Genomic DNA, 21,363 nt, shown 5'->3' on the forward strand with positions numbered 1-21,363 from the left:
AAGTTGGCCATCTTACTCAAGAAATGGCTGCTCACCCTACAGCTGACAGCAAAATATGATTTTAAATTTAGAAAATGAAACTTTTAAATACACATACAGTGCATTTGTCCTTTCAGACAAAATAGGAATTTGTAAACGTTTAAAACGGCATAAAGAACTACAGCTAAAAAGCATAAAATCTCACTCAGAAAATGTATAACTAAGTGAAAATTTCCAAATATATGTGACCAGAGTGGCATATGAAATGGGAGAAAACCTTCAGCGCCAGAGACCTCAATAAAGAAAAACACTTCATCAGCCCGATAAATGACGAAGCGGTACACCTTGGATATGATTTAGCATCTCTGAAACTGGTGACATATGAAGCCGGAAAAAAATTAAGCTTTAGTCCATAAATATTAGGCTAACTGATATGCCTAGTTTCTGTGCGTTCCAGGTCAAAAAGCACTTAGAAACTCACCCAATTGGTAAATATGAAGTCCATTCAGTAAGTGCCAATCCTTTGCGTTTTGTGGCCTTTGCCAGTCATTTTAAAATAGGGGGTTTACACTTATGTACGATAACATTTAATAAATGACTTTTCGCCATGCTTTCAAATGTGATCCATGCATTACAATAAATGACCACATGACAAAGGTCCTATACCTGAATAGTGTTCTATTTTTATATAGGGTCACATAGACAGTGGAGTAGGGAGGAGCACCAATAACATTTCCCCAACACGGCACAGTTTAGAAGATTATGATGTACATACATTTCTTTGGCAATTTCATGTGTTTCACTTGCGGGAGTCAGAACATGTGTTGCAGTTGTTGTGCTTTGATGAAAGAGTGGGTTATCAGCCTTCACAAGCTGAAACAGGATGACCCTATCACTTTCCCAATTAAAAGTTCATGCACTTGAGGAGAGATAAACAGCACAATTAAGATCTACTATTCAGTGTCAAACATGATCTCAATTTATAAATCTTTTCCACAGAGGCTATTAAACTGTACTTGTTCAGGAACTAAATGCAAAAAGGAAAAAGAGTGCTAGTATGTTGTTCCTCCCGAGAGGATGAGAGTTAGATTTCAGCCTGTGTGATACCTCAGACTTGAAAACATTACCAGAGATTAGTGAATACGGGTCCTTGTTAAATAACAGCAGCACTAGTGTTTAAACATGTCAAAGCTAGTTATAGGACACCTCTCAGCAGAAACCTCCCTACATCGGCTGCTCATCACCAGTGAACGTTATAAAACTGGTGTTTGATCCACATATGCCCACTCTAACCTTCAACAAAAATTTGACCCAGAGAACCACTTGCTTTGCATTTTTCTATTGTTTTCCACAAAGGAAGGATTAAGGAGAGGAAGTGGTCCTCCATTTTATATTTTAGTGTAGTTCCTATTTTGGCAGCTAGAAAATTGCTTACAATGGCTTGTCAAAGGCCAGGAATGATTCAATTTACTTCCATGTGAGAGAGAGAAAGTTGTTTAAGATCTTGGAATGTTTCTGTTGTAGAATCATCAGTGGGTTGCAGAAATATTGAGCTAGACAATGACACCACTGCTAGAACTTCACAGAATTCCTTTACAATTTCACTGTAACTTTGAAGAACTTTCCCAACTAGTCTCCAACAAATTTAAAGAGTAGCCAATAGGTGGTAACATTACATGTCTTGTCTAGGAGGTTATCCTATTCCAAAGCAAGAGGCAAGTAACAGTTGAAGGTGGAGATGCTGGGTGAGCACTATTAAAACTTAGGAGTATATATACAGACACTCACATATTAATGCACTGCACACTTCTGAGAAAACAGTTTTCACTATCTTTTGGTGGATTGTAGTTTGCATTGACAATAAAATTATTTTTTCTTCAGAGGGCATATAAAGGTAAATGTAACAATATATTTTGGGAGAGTCACGATTGCCTTCTAAAGTTGATAAAGACGTTGTTTGGCAATGTCTGGCATCAAAAAGAAATGCCAGTAAGTCTTTACCCTGATTCCTCATTCTTTATATATCTTTTGAGCATGGCAAGAAAATTCACTACATTTCAGAAATGACTCAAAAAGTAAACCTACATGAAAACCATATCACACCATTAAAAATATTACATGCAATATATTCTAGGCCCTATAGCCCAAATGCTTATAGCGCTTTCAACAACAGAATCAAGTAACACTAGCATTCACGTAAAATAAAAAGCAATAAAACCTCAAGTGATAAACAACAAAACGTGAAAATCCTTTCTAGCTAATTAGCAACAAACTCATAAATTACCTTGTTATTTAAAAATATGGAACCATTTCACTATAATAAATAGTTTCTGTATTGCATGATACAAAATCTAGTGTTCAGATTTGCTAGCGCTATTAAACGCACAATATAGTTATAAAGCTATGTGTAACTGCAGGACTACCCTCAGAACTATCGTATCAAATTGGTCGATCTAGGTCTATGAAATACTTATATAATACTTCTATGGCACAATGATACATCTTCAGTTATGCTGAGTATCCAATCAATAGTTGTATAAGAAAGTTCATGGAACCTAGCCTTAAAGGGATGCTCTTAAAATGTTTTTCCCAGATGAGAGCAATAGTAAACGTATTTACAACAAATTTTATTTGTTATAGTTTGTGCTGTCAACCACTAGTGACAAAAAATGGACTAAAAAGCACGGGACTCATAGTGTTCACTATACAAGTAATGTTTTTCAATCTTATCGTTATTTCAGTTGCTAAGAATCGCAAATTACTGCAGCAGCACTAAAATATGACTACTTTGAATGTGTTCAAAACAATTGTTTGGTTAAACATCCATATACTACACTTTAATCAATTTAACAAACTTTAATCTATGGGGAACTTGTCAGTTCTGTTTTGTGTTTAATGTCCCAAACGATTAGCACATCATCTTTTTACCTTTCAAATCTCAGGAGGAATTGGAGATAGGCAATGAAAGGCTCACATTAAAAACAAAAATGTATTCTTTTTGCTACCTGTGGAACTGGACATCGATAAACTGTACAAATAATAGACACAACAAGAAAATTATCAAAAAAGAATTGGCCAACAAGTCTCAGAGAAAGGAGTAAACAAAAGGCATTTAGCATAATCTTTCAGGACTCTTTGCCACCAGTCATAAAAATATTGTACAAGAAACTAAGGACTAATTTTCAGGTGATAAGGATGATAAGCCATGCTACATAGTCACTTTCGCGGAATAGTTGTAATGATTTCTCAAAGTGAAATTATTTCTCCCAATTTTACAGTGTTGGTTAAAGGATATGCACAATATGTGGTTGGTCTTGTTTTCCATTGTCGAACTACTCTATTAGGCAGCCCTAAGGTGGCTCAGAGTGCCAAGTGCTAAATTGTGCATAGTATAACAACTCCACTCTCTTAAGAAATATGAATTTCCTTCTCTGCTGGCACTGCATCTTCAACCTGATTCTAGTATTTGTTTAGTTGGAAAATGTTGCTTCCTTACAATTCTGAGGGGCTAAACCCCACCCTAAATAGTGGGACAGCTTTTCATATAAACAAAATCACGAATAAATAGCTCTAAACAACTATCTTTCACACACCTAAAAACCTCTAGAAAGTATTTTGGCACATTGTATATATTCTACCAAGTACTAACCAGTATGCCTCATTACTGTAAATGGTAATGCAGACAAGGCTCTCATGATGAATCTTTCAGACCATGTATTTGTTTGATCCTTAGATAAAATGGTATCGCACCTGTTCTCAATCCTGTATGACACACAGAGATAAAGCTCAATTTTTTCAACTTGATGATTTTCAGAGTGCTTTTCATTATGAGCTGGCATGTATTGCTTGCTTGAATAGAACAAGAATACAACCATATGTTCAAACGGTTTGCTTCATTCTCTTCCTATGAAATTAATATATGTAATCCCATCCTTTTCTTTTTGCAGTTTCTCAGTCGTTCTTCATATCAGATTCCACAAGTATTCAGTTGGCTCTTAAACGTTGATCGCGTGTGCATGCTTCTTGCACAGGGGCTTGTCCTTCTTGGAGTAAAATGGCTGCCCTTCCAAATTGACATGGCACACCTGTAACCCAAATACGTTTTGATTATTCAGAGATGACTACAAGTTCCAAAAGACTATCATAGTGGTTGAAAAGAGAACCTTTGATTGGACATCAAGGGACAAGTTATTTGAAGAAGCCTACGACAATCAAAACAATATATTTCTGTGAAACAATGCATTGAACTAGTAATTGAGAAATTCTGCCATACTCAGTTCCTCTTTTCTCATAACACTCCCGACTCTGCAAATAAGATGTAGCATTCTAATATCTTACCATATCCTTTAATAGCACCCTAAATAGTCACAAAATATATAATAATGAGGTAGTTCTGTTTTGTTATGTCTGATTTGTAGTTGGCGAGCATAGCACAGAGTTGTCCTTGAGAAATAGAACAACCATTGATGGTAGATGAGAACCGAGATGGAGTTTCTTGATATGTTTTTATATGTATTAATTGTTTCACGCATGTATTTATTGAACAATGTCATTAGCAATTAGTGGTGCTGTCCAGAGTATAGCAGAAAAGAGCACATATGCATCAAGGAGTAAGCATATACTTTCTATACAATGACGTGTGCTGCGGCTCAAAACTATAGCATGCTCTTTACTAAACAAGTGGTAGGAGGGAGTGTTTTCACTACTACCCTAGAGTAAACTTTGTGTCCAATTAATTTAAATAACACAGTCACCACATGATCTTTTTGTTTGTTGCTCCAAGACAGCAGCATATATATTAACAACCCCATCAATGTGCCCAATTACGTATCAGCTGCAAGAAGGTAAAATCTGCTTAGCTCACAGTTCCACCTGCTGTGCCATTTCTCACCCTTTTATATCTTGAAACAAATCTATGAATGACGTAATGTTATGACAGAGACCCTACTTTCCTTCAAGATCAGTCTTATTTTACGACTTCTTTGCTTGACGTTGTTTGGAAGGACCCACCAGCAGGCAGATTTTAATGTGTCTCCTTTACTTAATTTTCAAGAGAACAGCATTAATGTTTCTCTCCTAAGATAGAACATATTGAATGAGACAGTATCTGCAAAACTTGAAGAAGCTAATCTAAACGTATCACTCTCTTGTGCAACTAGAAACACATCAATTCCACATAAGGGGTAAAGATACCTTGATAGGTAACAGCCACCTGGAGCAGGTCAATGAACAACAGCTCACCCCAGAAGAAAGAAACAAATGCCTACTTGCACATAAGAGCCCGAACAGTCCTAGCCAGTCACTATTTAATATGATTTGCCAGTACGCAATACAGTAGCCTCCTCTAACCCATGGTTCCCTATCCATAATGACTACCCCTACAAACACAACAAAATACAATATCAACAGGCCATTTTCAGATCAATGCTTTGGCACCATACAAATAGGATAATGTGTTACATACAAATGCACTTGCCATAAAACATCCCACACTCAAGTACCTGCAGCAAGTTTATCCTTATAGGAAATTGCATTGTCAAATCGTGTGGAAGTGCATTTTACTTCTAATGTTTTCCAAAGAACTGGGTCTCTGTAGGCAAAGATCTGTTATTCCACTATCCAACACAACAATGCAACTGCGCACCTCCTATCCAGAAGAGCCTCTGTCTGCCTCTCCCCTCTCAGATGACCAGGCTTCCACCAGATGCTAGCATATGAGACAACACTTAGCTTAATGACCATCACATAATCCTCTTGGAAGAATCTATAATGGCTGAAGCTTTTCCCTGAAGGTACATGGTCCAAATGTATTTTATTCTTGAGACTTTGGATTTTGGGCAGACTACTTCACACATGCAAAATCTACAGCAATATCTACACGCCTGCTCGTTGCCCGTGCAAAGTGTAACTGACAAGTTATCATGTATGCTAAATAGTACACAGCACAAATGCATGAAACAGGGGATACCCACCACTTCATGTGTGTGTGTACCGGTACATCCACCATATTAGGGTTCCACGTGAGATTGCACTAATACTTCTGAGGGATTCAGGGTTACTGATATCATAGCTCCTGTGACATGGTATTTGTCTATGCAGAAGTAGCCCAGGCTACATTTGAACGGAGATAGGGTCATGTGTCTCCTTCCACGACCTGAAGAACTCCAGACGGATCTGCACCACCCAAAGGTGTAGCCTGAATGTGGTAAATATGTTTCAACGCATAAGCAGACACATTCTGGGCATTCTACCAAGATTTTTTTTTCTACGTGCATTGTTTGGTAACACGTGCACATGGCGTCTCCCTTTTTATTGGATCGTGAACCCATTCAATAGGGGGACCCCGCACGTGAGGTTGCATTTCTCCTGTGCTCCCCTGCCTAAAGGAAAATGTCTTCTACAGCATAAACGACTGCACGTGCATTTGCACAGGAGCTGAATTATTTATACTGCAGCACTTGAGGTTAATTTGAAAGCTTTCTTCAGAGCAAGACTTGGGTTTTGTTACGATAAAGCGTACCCAAGTGTAAATGTGCAGTTTGCATGTGGCACATAATATCCAAATTCAGTAGGTTTAAGGAGCTGCCAACTTCTTTTATTTATTTGTACAGATCTATATAGCGCAGACTCCATCTTACAGAACAGCAGAGCACTTGATACGTGACGAGCAAGCAAACGTATGGGAAAAAAGTTGAAGTGTGGGAATATGCACAGTATAGTCGATCATTAGCAGGTGTGTTAGTTAAGGAAAATATATCTATATACGATATGACAACAAACAGAGATACAACGTGTTACTCTTCAAAGTTGAAGTGTATGCAGACGAGTGCAAACTCATTAACGATTATGCTCTTTATAACATCAACTTTATTTTTATGATCACCTAGATAGTGGATTTTTAATATTTGCAGGGATTGTGATGGAAGCTGCCAAAAGGAGAGTTAACCAGCAGAGTATATGGAGGTTTCAGGTCGTGGCATTGCCAAGAAGGGCAGCACATGTGGAGATGTTGAGGTTCATCAATTGGTGAGGGAATGAGAGGCTGAGTAGAATTCAGTCTCCCAGATGCTTGGGAATCATGTGCTCTTGTTACTTTGCATTTAACAATCGAAAAAGACCTGGCATATTTGAAATCATTCCAATTCTTAGGTCCATTGTTGGAGAAATACCTTGATAGAGTGGACCTTTTCCTGAAAAGAATTGAGTCTATTTGGAACGCTGATTTAGAACAGATCCTTTTTACCTTGAGATATTATCAGATTACATTACGGATATTTTGGTGGAAGTTGAATGGTAGAATCGTGAATGTGATGTAGGCTGTTTTGAAAGCACATCAGGTTGCTACTTATGACTTCAAAAGTGAGGCAATGTTTTTATTCCTTTGGTGAATGAAATCAGTCTAGAAGCTGCATGTAACATAGCTGTTGGGAGATGGGCGAGAGATGAGGTTTGAGGTTCGGTAAGTCATGAGATGTTGTAATTAAGATGCAAAATAGCCAGGGCTTGTATGGATTGTTTAACTGGTCCCACTCAATCAGATCTCAAGGTATCTCCTACAGGCTTGGCACTGCCCCAGGGGGTATACAACGTTTACAACAAAGTTTTTACAACGCACTACCATTACAACGCAGGCATTACCACGCATACCATTACAACGCATTGCGCTGGGGGGCGCTCTAGGATAGGGAATAAGTTTAATTTTCTATCCAACACCTTCCCTAGTGTCCACGGGGACTGGAGTTGGAATAGAAAATTATACTTACCACTATCCAGCACCTCTAAGCGCTATGCGTTGTAACGGTATTCGTTGTAAATACCGCGTTGTAAAGGTATGCGTGGTAAAAAGTATGCATTGTAACGTCATACATCCCCCCAGGGGCTGTAATTCTGTCACTTCTGGAATGACTTAAGATAGTACTTCAATGGCACCATTATTGGCAGGTGATATCTACATTCTTGCATGAATGCTTCCACGATCACACACAATTTTAACATATTTATATAAGTAATTGCTCAAGAAAAGTATGCATGATGCGTATTGCAAAATGCATGACACAGTATGAACACAACCTGACGACGATAACTCATTTCTATGGCCTAACTAGAGTTGGGATCTATACACCCACAAAGCTCTTCAGTGCCTCATAAAGGGTAGTAAGAGTTTCAGAAATACTTATGGCATACCGTGCTTGCAGCTTGATCCAGATTTGAATGAGGAGGTGTACATTTTAAGAATTTAGGATCCTATTATTGAGGCAATCTTTTCAAGGCAAACAGTGCAGATTAACAAGGATAAAGAACAGGTATTTAGCGGTCATGTCTCTTTTCCACAGGGACCTAGCACAGAATTGTTAGGTCTGGTGAGATGTGGCATCGTTGTTTAGGGATATACACACATAAAGGGGTGGAGAGGAAACGACCCCAATGAAGGGATGAAAAAGCAGTGTCACAAGTATGTGTTTCGGAAAACTGCCGTCATTCACACACAAATGTGTGTGACATGCTTCATCCTCGGGTCTGCTTCCAAAACGCCCTGGCGTAGCCACGCTCAGGGCGGAGCATAGGGAGGGGGAACCAAAACACAGAGACGGAAACAAACTTAGGTGTGACAAACAGTGTTCACAACAAGAAGTGTTAACCCAAGACTGGGTAAAGTGACAGAACAAAGTGCAGTCAGGATAGTGAAGTTAAAACTGGCTCATGGATACCTGTCATGCCTTTATTCATAGGTTCCAAGGTCAGGATTGAAAATTAAGTGAAGGATGGTAGCGTTGAAGAAGGAAATTAGGATCCTACAACACCCAATCAATCAAAGTTTAGGGCCCATAACGACCAAGAGTGTAGGTGCAGTGGAGGTATTTTAGTTTGACATAGGCAGGATGACACAACAATCTTGCTGGTAGCTATACAGGCGAGTAGCCATTCTACGTCCTCCAAGGGCCACACCCAGGTCTACCACTTTCGTCTTAGTGGACCAAAGTCATCTGGGGCATTTTTAATCAGGTTACGATAGATGCGGGCTACCCCACCACTCACGTAATGAATTTTGCTACAGTGAGTACAATTTCACCCAGGTCTAAATGTATCTCTACGAAGAACCTAGATAGTATGTATTGCTGCAGTCCAATGTTAGAAATAGGATGCCTGAGGCAGCTGTTTTCTTGACCAGGAGAAAGAGGAGAATTATTTTAGGAAGCTAGATGAGAAAGACGCTTAAGTGTTTGTACATAAGGATGTGTGAAATTATATTTTAACCAGCATAGTAAAGAACATCTGTACTTCATAAAGTTCCAAAATAGTGGAGTATGTCAAACTTCACCTGCGTATCACATTCCCCACCTAAGGTTTTAATAGGAAAATGTTTGCACTAAAATGAGATCGGTTGGATTGTGCTGAAAACAAATCCTACGTTTGTGGAGTTTTACGCCTGCCTTTAAAAAAACCTTCACCAATGTGATGATGTTCAGTTCATCAAGTTGCAGAAGTTTCACAGTTTTTTCCATCCAAGAAAGCATCCGTTCTAGTATTTAGCAAGGCTAATTTCAAGATAGACTCCGAGTTAAAGTCAATGGAGTGAAATATATCCTCTTCATTCAAGGTTTTGTAAGAGATTCTGATAACTTAATGCGGGCGTCAAGTAGAGCCAGGTGCAGATGACATTTAACTTGTTTCTGACTACTTAGGCCTTAGACACATTAGAATCCTCATCAGCCATGGATAATTTGCTCTGCTAGTAATGTATTTCCCTGCCTGATTTATGTTGTGATGTATGCATGTAGATAAAAAAAATTAGACTCCAGTGACTGTGTCGGCTCATGCATAGGCAACAGATCTAGCACTGATAGGACAGGAGTACTTTTGAGGGACTACCTTGGTCATGTTGAGGCCATGCTCTGCCTAACGTTTAATGTTTCATAGAAACAATAATTTAATTAGGTATCTTCCTTGTCCTGTTCCCAGCTTCTTGTCTATGTTGTCCCTATGCCTTTTGTATGTGGCATAGAAGGGATTTGTTCTATGACCAGTCATTTAGTGGGGTTTCGGCATTATAATGTTGCTGTCGGATGGGTGTCCTCGGTCATGTTGTAAAGGCATACGAAATGGTGTGATGACAGAGGAAGGGATGGGAAATATATGTTGTCTCATGATATGTTACAAGATAAGTATGATGTGGAATAATGTGGTATGGTGAGATGGAGTGTGCTGCTATGTGTTGCTTTGTAGTAAGGCAGGGAGTCATGTGATGAAGATGTACTAGGGTGTAGCGTGGTGTGACATGGTGGGATTGAAATTAGCTTGCGAAGTTTGTTATTTTCATGACTGCTGTCGTGACCAACTGTTTTTGGGTGGTTTCGCAGTGAATGCTTTATGGGGAGGTAGGTTTCGAAGTATAAATTGTGTAATGCTCTGTGGTGTGCTGTCATATGGGCTAGTACAGTGTATTGTTGTGTTAGATTTGGTGGGTTGATCATGTATTCTGTGGTATATTGTCATGTGGTGGCGTATTGGTGATATATGATGGGCTGAGAGATGGTGTGGTTCAAGGTGGTGTAATGAGAGGTGTTTTGTGTCCTGTATGTAAGCTGTGTGCTGTCATGATATAGAAAATTATGGTAGGATGTTATGTTAGATGGTAAAGTACAATATGTTCTGCATGATGTTACATAGTCTGGTGTTAAATGGAGTGGTATGATGTGGTACAGTGTGGGGACAGAAAAGTTCCTTGCACGGTGACAGATGGGTACTCCTGCCCTGAGTGCCCTAGGTGCAAAGATGTCTGGATCCCTAGTGCCGATTTTTTGTTGTCATGGGTGAACACAAATCATGCATGTGTGACATGACATAAGCCTGTCTCATGGTTTGAGGTGTTTTTGCACTGGGTGGAAAGCCCAAATTACTACCCTCGTAGTGGTGAAAGTCTCCTACCTTTGTCAGAAGTGAAGCAGCACGGTGGTGGCAGCATACTGTGCAGTGATCAGTACAAATTAAATGGCCTTTTTACGTGTGTCACCGGAGTGAAGCCCACAGGTTCATTCATGTTAAGTTTCGCTGCTGTGTGTCTAACTCACCCTTGACCTACATCAAGTTAGTATGTAGTGCTTTGCAGTGCATGTGTGTTGTATGCATGTGCTTGGTTCCATTTTAGGAGGCCCATGGCTGACTGGAGGAGCATGAGTAGGACTAACCATCCCCCAGATTGTTTCATTGCTGTGAACTGGGTGGGGCATGCACTGGAGGAAGGAGAGCCAGGCTCTCCCACACACTCCATAGGGTGTTCTTTGATTCAGAGAGGGGCCGCTGGAAAGGGGTCTAGGGACATTTCAGGAAGGAGATGGGGCTAGTAAGGGAATCATAAAGAGCAGGGCTGAGGCATGCAGGCTAACCTTTTGATACACATATTCCTGTGGTTGACATCCATGGTTAAACCTCTAGTCACTCCCAAGCCCTGTGTTGCGGTTTAGATTTAGAGTCGCTCCAGCAATGACAGACTGCTCTCTGGAGGAAGGGCATGGCAGACTTCAAAAGGAAGCAATCCCGCAACACAAACTTCATAGACTCAGACCAGAATTAACATTGGTATTGGAAATGGACTATAAGACGGGGAGCTAAAGGCCCCCAAAATTGTTAACTGTTAAGCAGTCAGACGGACTGTACGAGGAGTGGAAGCTCTGCAAGACTTCTGCCTGTGACTAGGGTTGGGGGCTAAAGCCTTCCAGTCTCCCAGCTGGGTGAGGGGACATCATCCAGGGACATCTAAGACCACCTGCCCCTGGTTATGGAACGCCATTGTCTGCCTACTTGTTAAGGACAGTGAGCCCTTTTAGGAAGAGGAGAACTGGAGGGAGCGAGGTCCAGTGGGGGATCCTGGCCAGTGAATCCCAGTAGCGAGGTGTGAGGAGACGGATGCTGCAATGAGTGGGTCTTTGCCCGTGTGCAGGGTTAAGTCGGTGACCTCCGTATGCCAAAGAAGGGCTACCATGAAGTGAGCCATAATCTTTTCTGCACAGATAGCATTGTGACCCATGTGCAGGGTTAAGTCAGAAACTCCCATATGCCAAAGGAGGGCTGCAGTGAAGATTGCCATGCCTAACACGGGCCATTGCTCATGTGCAGTGTGAGTCAACACGGGTGACCCCTGTATGCCAGAGAGGGCAGCCATGAAGATTTCTGTGCCGATCGGATCGTCACCTTTGTGCAATATGAGTCCAAGTGAAGAGCAGGTGTGGCGATGCAGTGTACCAGAGAGGGCACCGGAGGAAGACAAGCAGCACAATCTGTTGATGACTCAAGCAGGCCTGAGCCTCGACTGAGGATCAGAACCAGGAACCACCAACAATCCCTTCCCCCGAGGGGAAGACCAAAGAAAAATTACCATTCATCAGAGAAGTGCCAAGGTCACCAGCCATGGCTCCTGCAGTGCTGCATGCATTATACTCACGAGAGGCAGCCACCACACCTGCGAGAGAGACACTCTCGAAGACTATGCTCAGATGATCCCTGCTGGTGCGGGTAAAATTGAGCTATAGGCTGAAAGGCCCCGGGGAACTTGTCTGCCAGACAACACTTCAGTGCTGGAACACTTTTGACTTTGCTACCTGAGTCAGAGTGGGACTCCTGGGACTCAGACTGCTAGAGGGGCTTAACCTGAAGGCCACCTATAGTGAATGGGGAATAATCACTACCACTATTCTGAGGGAGGTGCTTTTCAGAGGGAGGTCAGACTCATGGGCTGCCAATAAACTCTAGAGCCAGGGGGCTGTGGTATTATCTGTTGTATGCCGTATTTGGCTTTGTACTTGTATATAAATACTTATTTTGTCATAAAAGAAAATATTTGACGGACAATCATTTATTTATGCTATTGAGGTTTAAATCTGTTTTATTAGGCTTTTCAGGAAAGAAATTATCGACAATACAAAGCTTCCCACACCTACATCCTCTGGCAGGTAGGGTAATGTGACCACAGGACAAGCAGGAAAAAGCGGAGCCTAAGGAAGAGGTCAAAGGAAGGGATGTACATGGTACATTGGGTGGCAGGATAACACCACCTACCAAGTGGCATTTCACTACTTGATCTAAAGTACTCTCGCCAGATTTTGGATATGGTCTAGGGAGTAACAGCTGTACCTTTATGACATATCGTCGTGGCTATCATACCACACGTACCGCATATCCTGCAGTATTTACAAATCACGTCAAGAACACAAATGAACGGCTAACCTTTTACCATCTTTCTTTTCTGATTGGATTATCTGTTGACTCCAACAGAAGAGCACTTCGCAAAGGTTTAACTGCTACCTTTGCAGAACCACACTAAATGCCCAATGTCACTACCATTTCTACTCATCCTCTGCATAGAATCTACATTGCCCTGAAGAAGTCCTGTTTTTAAGGAAATAACGCGTTGCCTGTCTGTTCTTTTAAAGAATAAAGAATAAATCAATAAAGGAAAAGAGAAACTTGACCTGTGTACAACGACTTCCTGGCTCCATAGAAATGTATTACTTAAATGATATTTGTACACTGTCGCTAAATGGTGCAGCTCTGATTTAGTGTTTTCAGAGTTTCTTTACCATCGGCACTGCATGTCGAGATGCGAGTCTGATACAATATGTCTGCTCATTCCTTGGGAGTGAAGGAGCATCCACACTCCAGTTCCCAGCGCTGCTGTGCTGAGGCTGGGACACTCCATAGTGGAGTGTTAAGGAATGCAAGTATGTCCAATAGAAGCTTCTTATCCAAAGTACGGGTGATAAGCCACTGCTCAAAAGTTCTGAGTGGCTGACTACCATGTGGTTTGATGTCAGGTTGCATGACCCAGTGCCTGATGATTAGATGTTGCCAGTGTGCACAAGAGGGTATGCCATAATCTGCCTGGACTTTGACAAAGTGCAGAAGGTCATCCTGGTCAAAGAGGTCTCCCATCAGTTTACAACCAGCAACTTGTTACTGCAAATATGCCGTGCCCTGCTGGGCCGGTGGGAAGTCGGGGCTCCAAGTATCAGGGTTTGGTGTGCGATGCAAGAGGACAGTTGCCTCTTTAACTGTACCCTGTCCCAAGTGCTCACTATTGTCCAGAGCACCGGGGAGATGTATACCCCCACTGGTCTATGTGGTTTAGGGAGCTAGTGTACTTTCCAAATGCAGATCCCAGCCATTGCTTGATCTTTGTAGCACCAGTGTTTCTCAGACCCTTCAACCATGTATCTAAGTTGTGCCGCCTGGTAATAGTGTGTCAAATGGGGAATCCCCAGTCCACTCTCCCTCAGGGGTCAGACGCCTGGTTCTTAGCAGCCTGGGCCTTTTACAGTCCCAGATGTAGAGCTGAGTTAACTGCTGCATCTTCTCTAGGACATTTAGGGGGGCTGGAGTGGCAACGTCTGCATCACATATAGTATTTTAGGGAGAAGGGTAATTTTTACCACTGCTAATCTTCCCATCCAAGAGAGAGAATCCCCGTCCAGGACTGCAGGTCTGTCCTGGCTGTGGAAAGGAGTGTTCCGTAGTTACACTCCGTCATTTTCTCCAAGGTGGGTAAGACCCGCAGGCCTATTAGGTGACTCTTTGAGTAGCCCAAGGGAAGGGGAAATTGCGGTTAAAGCATAAGCGGGCTGTCTGCGGCACAGTGAGACCTAATATTTGCTTATTCTGGAGATTGACCTTAAATCCAGAGACCCTGCCAAAAGTCTCTTGTTCTGAGACCAAAGGCAGAAGAGACGCAAAGGGGTGAGTGAGCGCTATCATAACATCATCTATGTACATGGCCAGCTTGTGTTCCCTACTTCCCATAGTGATGCTCGTCATTTTTGGATTGCTCTGTATCCTCCCTGCCAGCAGCTTCTTATACAGGGCAAAAAGGAGGGGAGACATGGGACAGACCTGCCAGGCCTGCTAGCAATACTAAAAGGTCGCAACAGCGCTCTGTTTACTCTGACCTGTGCCCTCAGAGCGGCATAGCTGTACTACACCCATTTCTGAAACTGTGCTCCAAGGCCAAACTTGGCTAACACCTCCAGCAAGTATGGCCAGTGTACGCGGTCACACATTTTTTCAGCATCTACGGTAATTGGGATTTGTCTATGAGGTGACATAGGTGCTTAGTATTATCACTTCAGCCTCTTTTCAGGAGGAATCCAGCCTGATCAGGGCCAATCAGACTCTGCATGTATGGGGCCAGGCAGGTTTCGAATATGCTAGTGAACATTTTGGCCTCCACATTCAGCAAAGATATGGATGATAAGAGGCACAGTGTACTGGATTTTTCCCTGGTTTTGGAATCGCAACAATGATGTTGTTTCTCCTTGTGTCAGTGAGAGTCCCTGAAACACTGAATGAATTGTATAAGCGGGCCAGGAGGAAGGCCAGAATATGTGTGAAAGTTTTATTAAAGTCTAGAAGGTAGCCATCCTGCCTTGGTGCCTTACCCGGCTGCAGCTGAGCTATGGCCACCATTACCTCCTCCAATTGGCTATCCCTATCCATATGCAAGACTTCCTTGTCAGGGATATGCTCTAGAGATCGTTCACGGCGACCTTCTAGAAGAAGTCTCTTCGCTTTCTTCTCTTTATTGTGTTGCCCCAAGATTGTTATGAAGGAGCCTCTTATTACTGCCTTTTATGTGTCCCATAGTGAGACAGTGGGAGTATCTAGGGTATCATTAAGGTCTAGGAATGTGTGCATTGCAGTGGCAATTTCTGTAGTGACTGATTTATGCTGTAGAAGTTTAGTAATAAGACGACAGGTGGCAGATTGTGTTGGGTCATGGGGAGTGTTTATGTCTATGAAAATGGGAGAGTGGTCAGATAGGGTAGCTGTACCCATTTCCACTCCCATGACAGCTGCAATCAAACGTGGGAGTGTCAGGATGAGGTCCAAGCAGGCGTATGTTTGATGTGCTACGAAGTAAAATGTGTATGTCCTGTTGATAGGGTGTTTATTTCGCCATACATCCTCAAGCCACATGTCCATCAACCATTGAAAACCAGCCAATGTAAATGCCCCAGTTTGACCTATTCTTTGAGCTGATCTGTCCATGAGGGTATCTGGCACCAGGTTGAAGTCCCCGCCTATCAGTATATTGGTGACAGGGGATGTCGATACCGTGCCATGGCATCTAGCCGGACGGGTTCTTGGTGATCATGGGTTCATACAACAAGGTTATTGTATGATTTGTTTGACAATTCGGAGCACCAGCAGTCTGCCAGTCATTTCCATACCTGCCAACTTGAAGAACAATATCACTGTGTGTGTGGGCGGGGGAGGTGTGGTTTAAAAAGCAGTAGGGCTTCATGCAGAGAAGTACCTACGAGGCACTTTTGAACTCCACCCAGCCACCAAGCCCCCTCCTCTCAGTAAAACAAAGCTGGCTGTTGCCGATGTCCCAGGTGTTTTCACACCCCTTAATGGACGTTCGCAGTTCAAAGCCTCGGAAAAACGAGCTGGAAAACCAATCTTTAAAGTGGTTTTAAGCTGCCACAGTGTGATATCGGCTCCTCACTGGGAGACTGTATGATGGGAGCCGATATTGTGTGTTACATGGTGGCAAAGTGTGAGTTGGCAGGTATGCATCTCCGCATGCATTTGTATAACTCAGCCAGGGATGTATGTTCCCAGAAGGATCGCTATTCCTGCACGTTTCTGAGGCCCGAGGAGAAAAACTGGTGATCAAACCAGCGAGAACGCATGCAGTGCCAATCCTTCTGAAGGAAATGGGTCTCCTGGACAAGGCATATATCACATTTAGATTCTTTAAGAATAGATAGAAGGGGCCATATGCTTCACTGGGGCATTAAGACCTCAAACATTAAAGCTAAGTATTTTAATCATGATAAAGATTTTTCTGTCATGCCCAGATTACAAGGAGGGATGGTCAGATCCAAATGTGTGTGAAATAGGTGTCCCCTATGGGACCAGAGGACTGCATCGACTTCAGTAGGAGCAGCCACAAGACAATAGTCAGGGTGGGTTAGGGGAAAAGAGGAAAAATCAGAAGAACAGTGTTCCCAATCCTGGGAACCGACATTTCCAAGTGACAAGGATCCATGTTCCATGCAGTCTGGCATCTCCACAGCTAGTCGTGGAAGCGTGGTGGAGCCCCACGACAGGAGAATTACACAACAGTCCTGCAGCAACACCACCAGGGATGACTGGAGATAAGAGGTATGCTTCAATTTAGCAGATAAGTGCAGCAGTTAGCTACTGAGTTATTGGTGAAAGGTCAGTAATTTTCAGTCTCTGAGACACTCCCTGATGCTGTAGTTGTTGCAGAAGTACTGCTCGCTCTTTATGACTTTGCTGCTAAAGACTTCACAGCGCGTAACTGTTTTAATTTAGAGATGGAACGAGAGGAGGACCGTGCTTTAGGATAGCGAACTTCATCCTCCAAAGTGAGCTCTAGGCCTAGGACAAAGTGCGCATCCTCGAGGGTGCGAATTATGTGGGTCTCCTTATTCCAAACAAAAACAAGTCGGAAGGGACACCCCCATCTATATCGAATCCCTTTTTTGAGCCGGAAGGCCATGGCAGGTCGCAGTGCTCTCTGACGCTGAAGAGTGAGTGGAGAAAGATCTTGGAAGATACTGACTTTCACACCTTCAAAGTTGCTTGGTGGTCATGTCCCGGACAGCTACCATAATTATTTCTTTACGCTTGTAGGAATGAAGACATGTGAGGATGTCCTGAGGCATGGCCAGGATCTTTGCTGGTCTGCCCTCCCTGTGCGTGCTTTCCAGTTGAATGTCCTTGTCCACTTGTTTGAAGAGTTGCGTCACATTATCTTCTAGTCTCCCTGAGTCTGCTTGCATCGGTATGCCCCTGATATTGATGTTGGAGCGGCGTGATCTATTTTCATCGTCTTCCAGGTGGTAGTTTAAGTAGTTGTTTTTTCCCGCAGTTCCAACAGCTCTCGCCGGTGCTCATTTAGTTCTTGCTCTCGTCAGTCATTGGACCTCTCCATCATGTCCAGCCTTTATACCATCTCTCCTAGTTCTTTCTTAAGCCCTTTGATGTCAGTCACCACATCGCACCTGAGGGCCGCAATATCCTCCCTCAGAGCAGCAAAGGGCTGCTCCAGGATCGGCCGAATTACAGGGTCCTCAGAAGACAGTGAATCAGAGTCAGGTACTGCTTCCTGCGATGAGAGAGTGGGTGGGGTGCAAGGGCAATTCTCTGATTTGTTTGGGGGAAGTTTGCTCAGCATTTCTTTTATTGTATTATCGTTTTTGGAGCAGTTTGCAGCCATGGCGTGGAATAGGGTGCAGTGGCCCACCCATATTGGTCAATGCTAAACTTCCTGCGCTGATAGGCTGAACCACCCGACTGGGGTTTTGCAGCAGGGGTGAACGTTCTGCGTGGATGCCCTGTAGCAGTTGCGCAGGCCCACTTTTTACCCAGTGCACCCTGCCTGCGACTGGAATGAGGAGATTCGTGGCTGCGCAGCACAGGTAGTGTCCACTCTATTGCGTGAGGTATGGGTCCCAGGCTTTGTGCGCCCTAGTGTCACCAGTGTCTGCTGCTGCCTCCCAGGGCACTGTCATGGGATCCTGATTAATTAGACCAAGAATCCTCCGAAATTCAAACTGAACAGTATGAGTCCTTTCAGGCCTGCCTGCCCGAGAGTGCGCTCCCCCTTCTCACTCATTGCCAGCCACCGACACCCTCTACCCCATCTGTGCACGTGTGGAGGGGGTGTAGTGTTATTGCGGCAGTAGTTGATGTTGATCCTGCTATGACGAGGGTCCTATGTGCGGCATTGGCACACTGGCAGCAGCCCTCACCTCATTGTTTGTAGGGTGCACCCGTATCGGGCATCTCTGACCTGCTTGGCCTACACCTGCTAGGCTTAAGTGTCCCTCAGGAGGTTGTGTGGTACGCGCCACATAGCCTAAGCTGCCCCCGATTTGCTTATGTAGAGGCCACCATTTTGAGGCTATAGCTGCCGGCACAGCCGTTTCCCACTCTGCAGCGATTCTGAAGGTTTAAATCAGTGCCTCTGGTGCTTGTGAAGGCACTTAGCAGTCAAAATTATAATTTCCTTTAAGGTCACTCGTATTTCAAATCACCCTACATATATCTAGTCTCTGCATGTACATACACTCAGTCTTGAAAGAGCCGAGAACTTCACAGAATGCTGAAATATTTATAAATTCTTTTTTTATAGAAAATATTATTTTTTTTCCAATATGTCTAATAAGATGAAATAATAGAAGTCAATATAAAAACATACACATAAAATCCATAAAAATACAGATAAAGGGAGAGGCAACAAATAGGACAATTACATTTGTCATAGAATCAAGTTAATTTGTAGGGATTTATAAAAACACATTTCAAAATATGATCTTATATTCCATAAATTTAACAAACTCAAGGCGTTGAAGGTGCACCAACCCTGTGGCTGCCTCAAGAGTGCTGCTGGCGGTGCTTCGGTTTCGTTTGAGGCAGCGCTCCTCAGTGGAGCTGTTACAAAACCGCCATCTTGGTCATGGCTCTCTATTTATGCTATTGAACATATTTTGAGTTGTGAACCTGTGTCCACCCCTGTGTCTATCAACCTCCCCCCACCCCAAGAGTCCTTAGACTGCTTGCTCCGTGCCGCCACTCAGAGTCAAGTGTTGAACGGATACTTGGTCAGCTGCTTAGGATCCATAGTAGGTCGGGCATCTGGACATCAGAAATAAAAGTCTTCTACCCCCCATAGTTTCCTGTCTAAATGCATCATTATGGTCTCTGGTAGGATATGCTGCATGGGGTGCAATTGAGTCATATGGCACTGTATGGGTTATGTGGTGTAGTGTAGTCTTGTGCTGGATGATGTAGAGAATACTGTTGAGGTGTGGATTTGCTTCGGTGATCTGATGCAGTTTAGAGTGATATGATGTGATGAGCTGTGGAATAGTATAATGCTGTATGTAAGGTGCATTGGTGTATGTTATCTATGGTGTATGTGGTAGCAATGGTATTAATGTGATGATGGATCAGATCTATCTCTGCTCATGATTACCCCGGGCGTTGAAACAGTTGGTTTGGTATCATGTGATTTGAAGTTGTGTGTTACAGATTCATGCATGGTTTTATGGTATGCAATGAAGTGGTCTAGTGACACTGTTCTGCATGAAGTGGTTTGATTATGTATCATTACACCTTGTTTGTGCTGCTTCTTCCTCAAACTGCCCCTGCCCAGTCTGTGCTGCTACCTCTTGTGTTCAATGTTATTACCACAAGCGCTTCATGATGCTCCTTGATTCATCTATGCTTCACTGCCAGCCTTTTTATGCTTTTTTTTATTTCCTCTCTCAGGCTACTCTGTTTCTTACCGCCTCCCCAACCCACTCTCCGATGTCCCCCCAAGTTTTCTTCTCCGCCCCCCACCTACTCCTCCATTATTCCTTTGCCCTTCTTAATGCAGTCTTTGCTTTTATTTTAAAAAAGGCTTCTATATTAAAAATATTTGGGCTGCTATTGCAATTTGCTATTTTTTCCAAAACAGACGTTTATGCACATTTAAATATTTTTTTATGTACCACCATCTTGGAAAAGTAAGTAAAGAAATTTTAAAAATGGCAGCTGTGTCTTACAATATGTGTGCACATGTGCTGTAGCATGTGTATGTATCAGTCATTACACATTATTTTTTTTGTTCATACTGATACTGCACAGCATTGGTAAAAATCTTTTTTTTCTCTTTCTGCCACAGCTGAACATTATCGGCAAAAAATATTGGCAAAGCCAACATTTGTCCATCTGCAGCCAAAAAGAAATATTTGTTGGCTTTGTCAATGCTTGTTTTAACAAGCTGTGCCATAGTAAGTAAGTAAGTAAATTTTTATTTGCATAGTTAATAAAAACCATTGCAATTTCTCCATTTAAAAAAACATATGCATACAGTACATTCTCACAGTAGTCTTAATATTACATATAAAATTGTATAATTCCTTTTTTTTTAAATCATGAAAATACAGATTAACTTCTTTGTAAGCTTTAAAAGAGAAGGTGGAGTTCCAGCAGCCTCTTTCTGCCACCGTCGTAGATTTGGGAATATTAACCATCATTTTAAGTATTAGTCAGCTTGTTCAAGTAACTACAAACTAAGTTAAGTAACAAGTTTCTGCATCTTTTTCTCCACCTCCTTCATAAACTTCACCAAGCTGCAGTTCAACTGCGGGTCGTCAGGAGCGAAGCAGGCAAGAACTGCATGCCTTCGAGTGCGTATTCCTCGTTGGTTGAACTGGAGTTTCAACATGCGTTTCCTTTCCTCTAGCAGTTTGTCGCAGGAACAAAACAAATGTGGCATATCCTTCATTGCCTTGCCATATAGACGACAGAGTATGCCCCCTTTATCCCTCAGCCAGTGTGGGTGGTGGGTTATGCAAGGTAAGAGGCCCA

The 21,363-nt window shown here is 42.6% G+C and overlaps 1 protein-coding gene across 1 annotated transcript in view; it reads right to left on the reverse strand.

The window, feature by feature from the left end:
• Positions 1-231: 231 nt before the first annotated feature.
• The window catches only part of LDB3 (LIM domain binding 3), a 487,331-nt gene continuing 466,199 nt past the window's right edge, over positions 232-21,363 (reverse strand). The window contains exon 16 of the mRNA XM_086922025.1: positions 232-4,064. Coding sequence (XP_086778151.1) covers positions 3,975-4,064 — 90 coding nt within the window. The 3' untranslated portion in view covers positions 232-3,974. The remainder of the gene's footprint in view (positions 4,065-21,363) is intronic.

The sequence above is a fragment of the Lissotriton vulgaris genome, chromosome 5 (assembly GCF_964263255.1).
Source record: "Lissotriton vulgaris chromosome 5, aLisVul1.2, whole genome shotgun sequence".
NCBI classification, from domain to species: Eukaryota; Metazoa; Chordata; class Amphibia; order Caudata; family Salamandridae; genus Lissotriton; species Lissotriton vulgaris.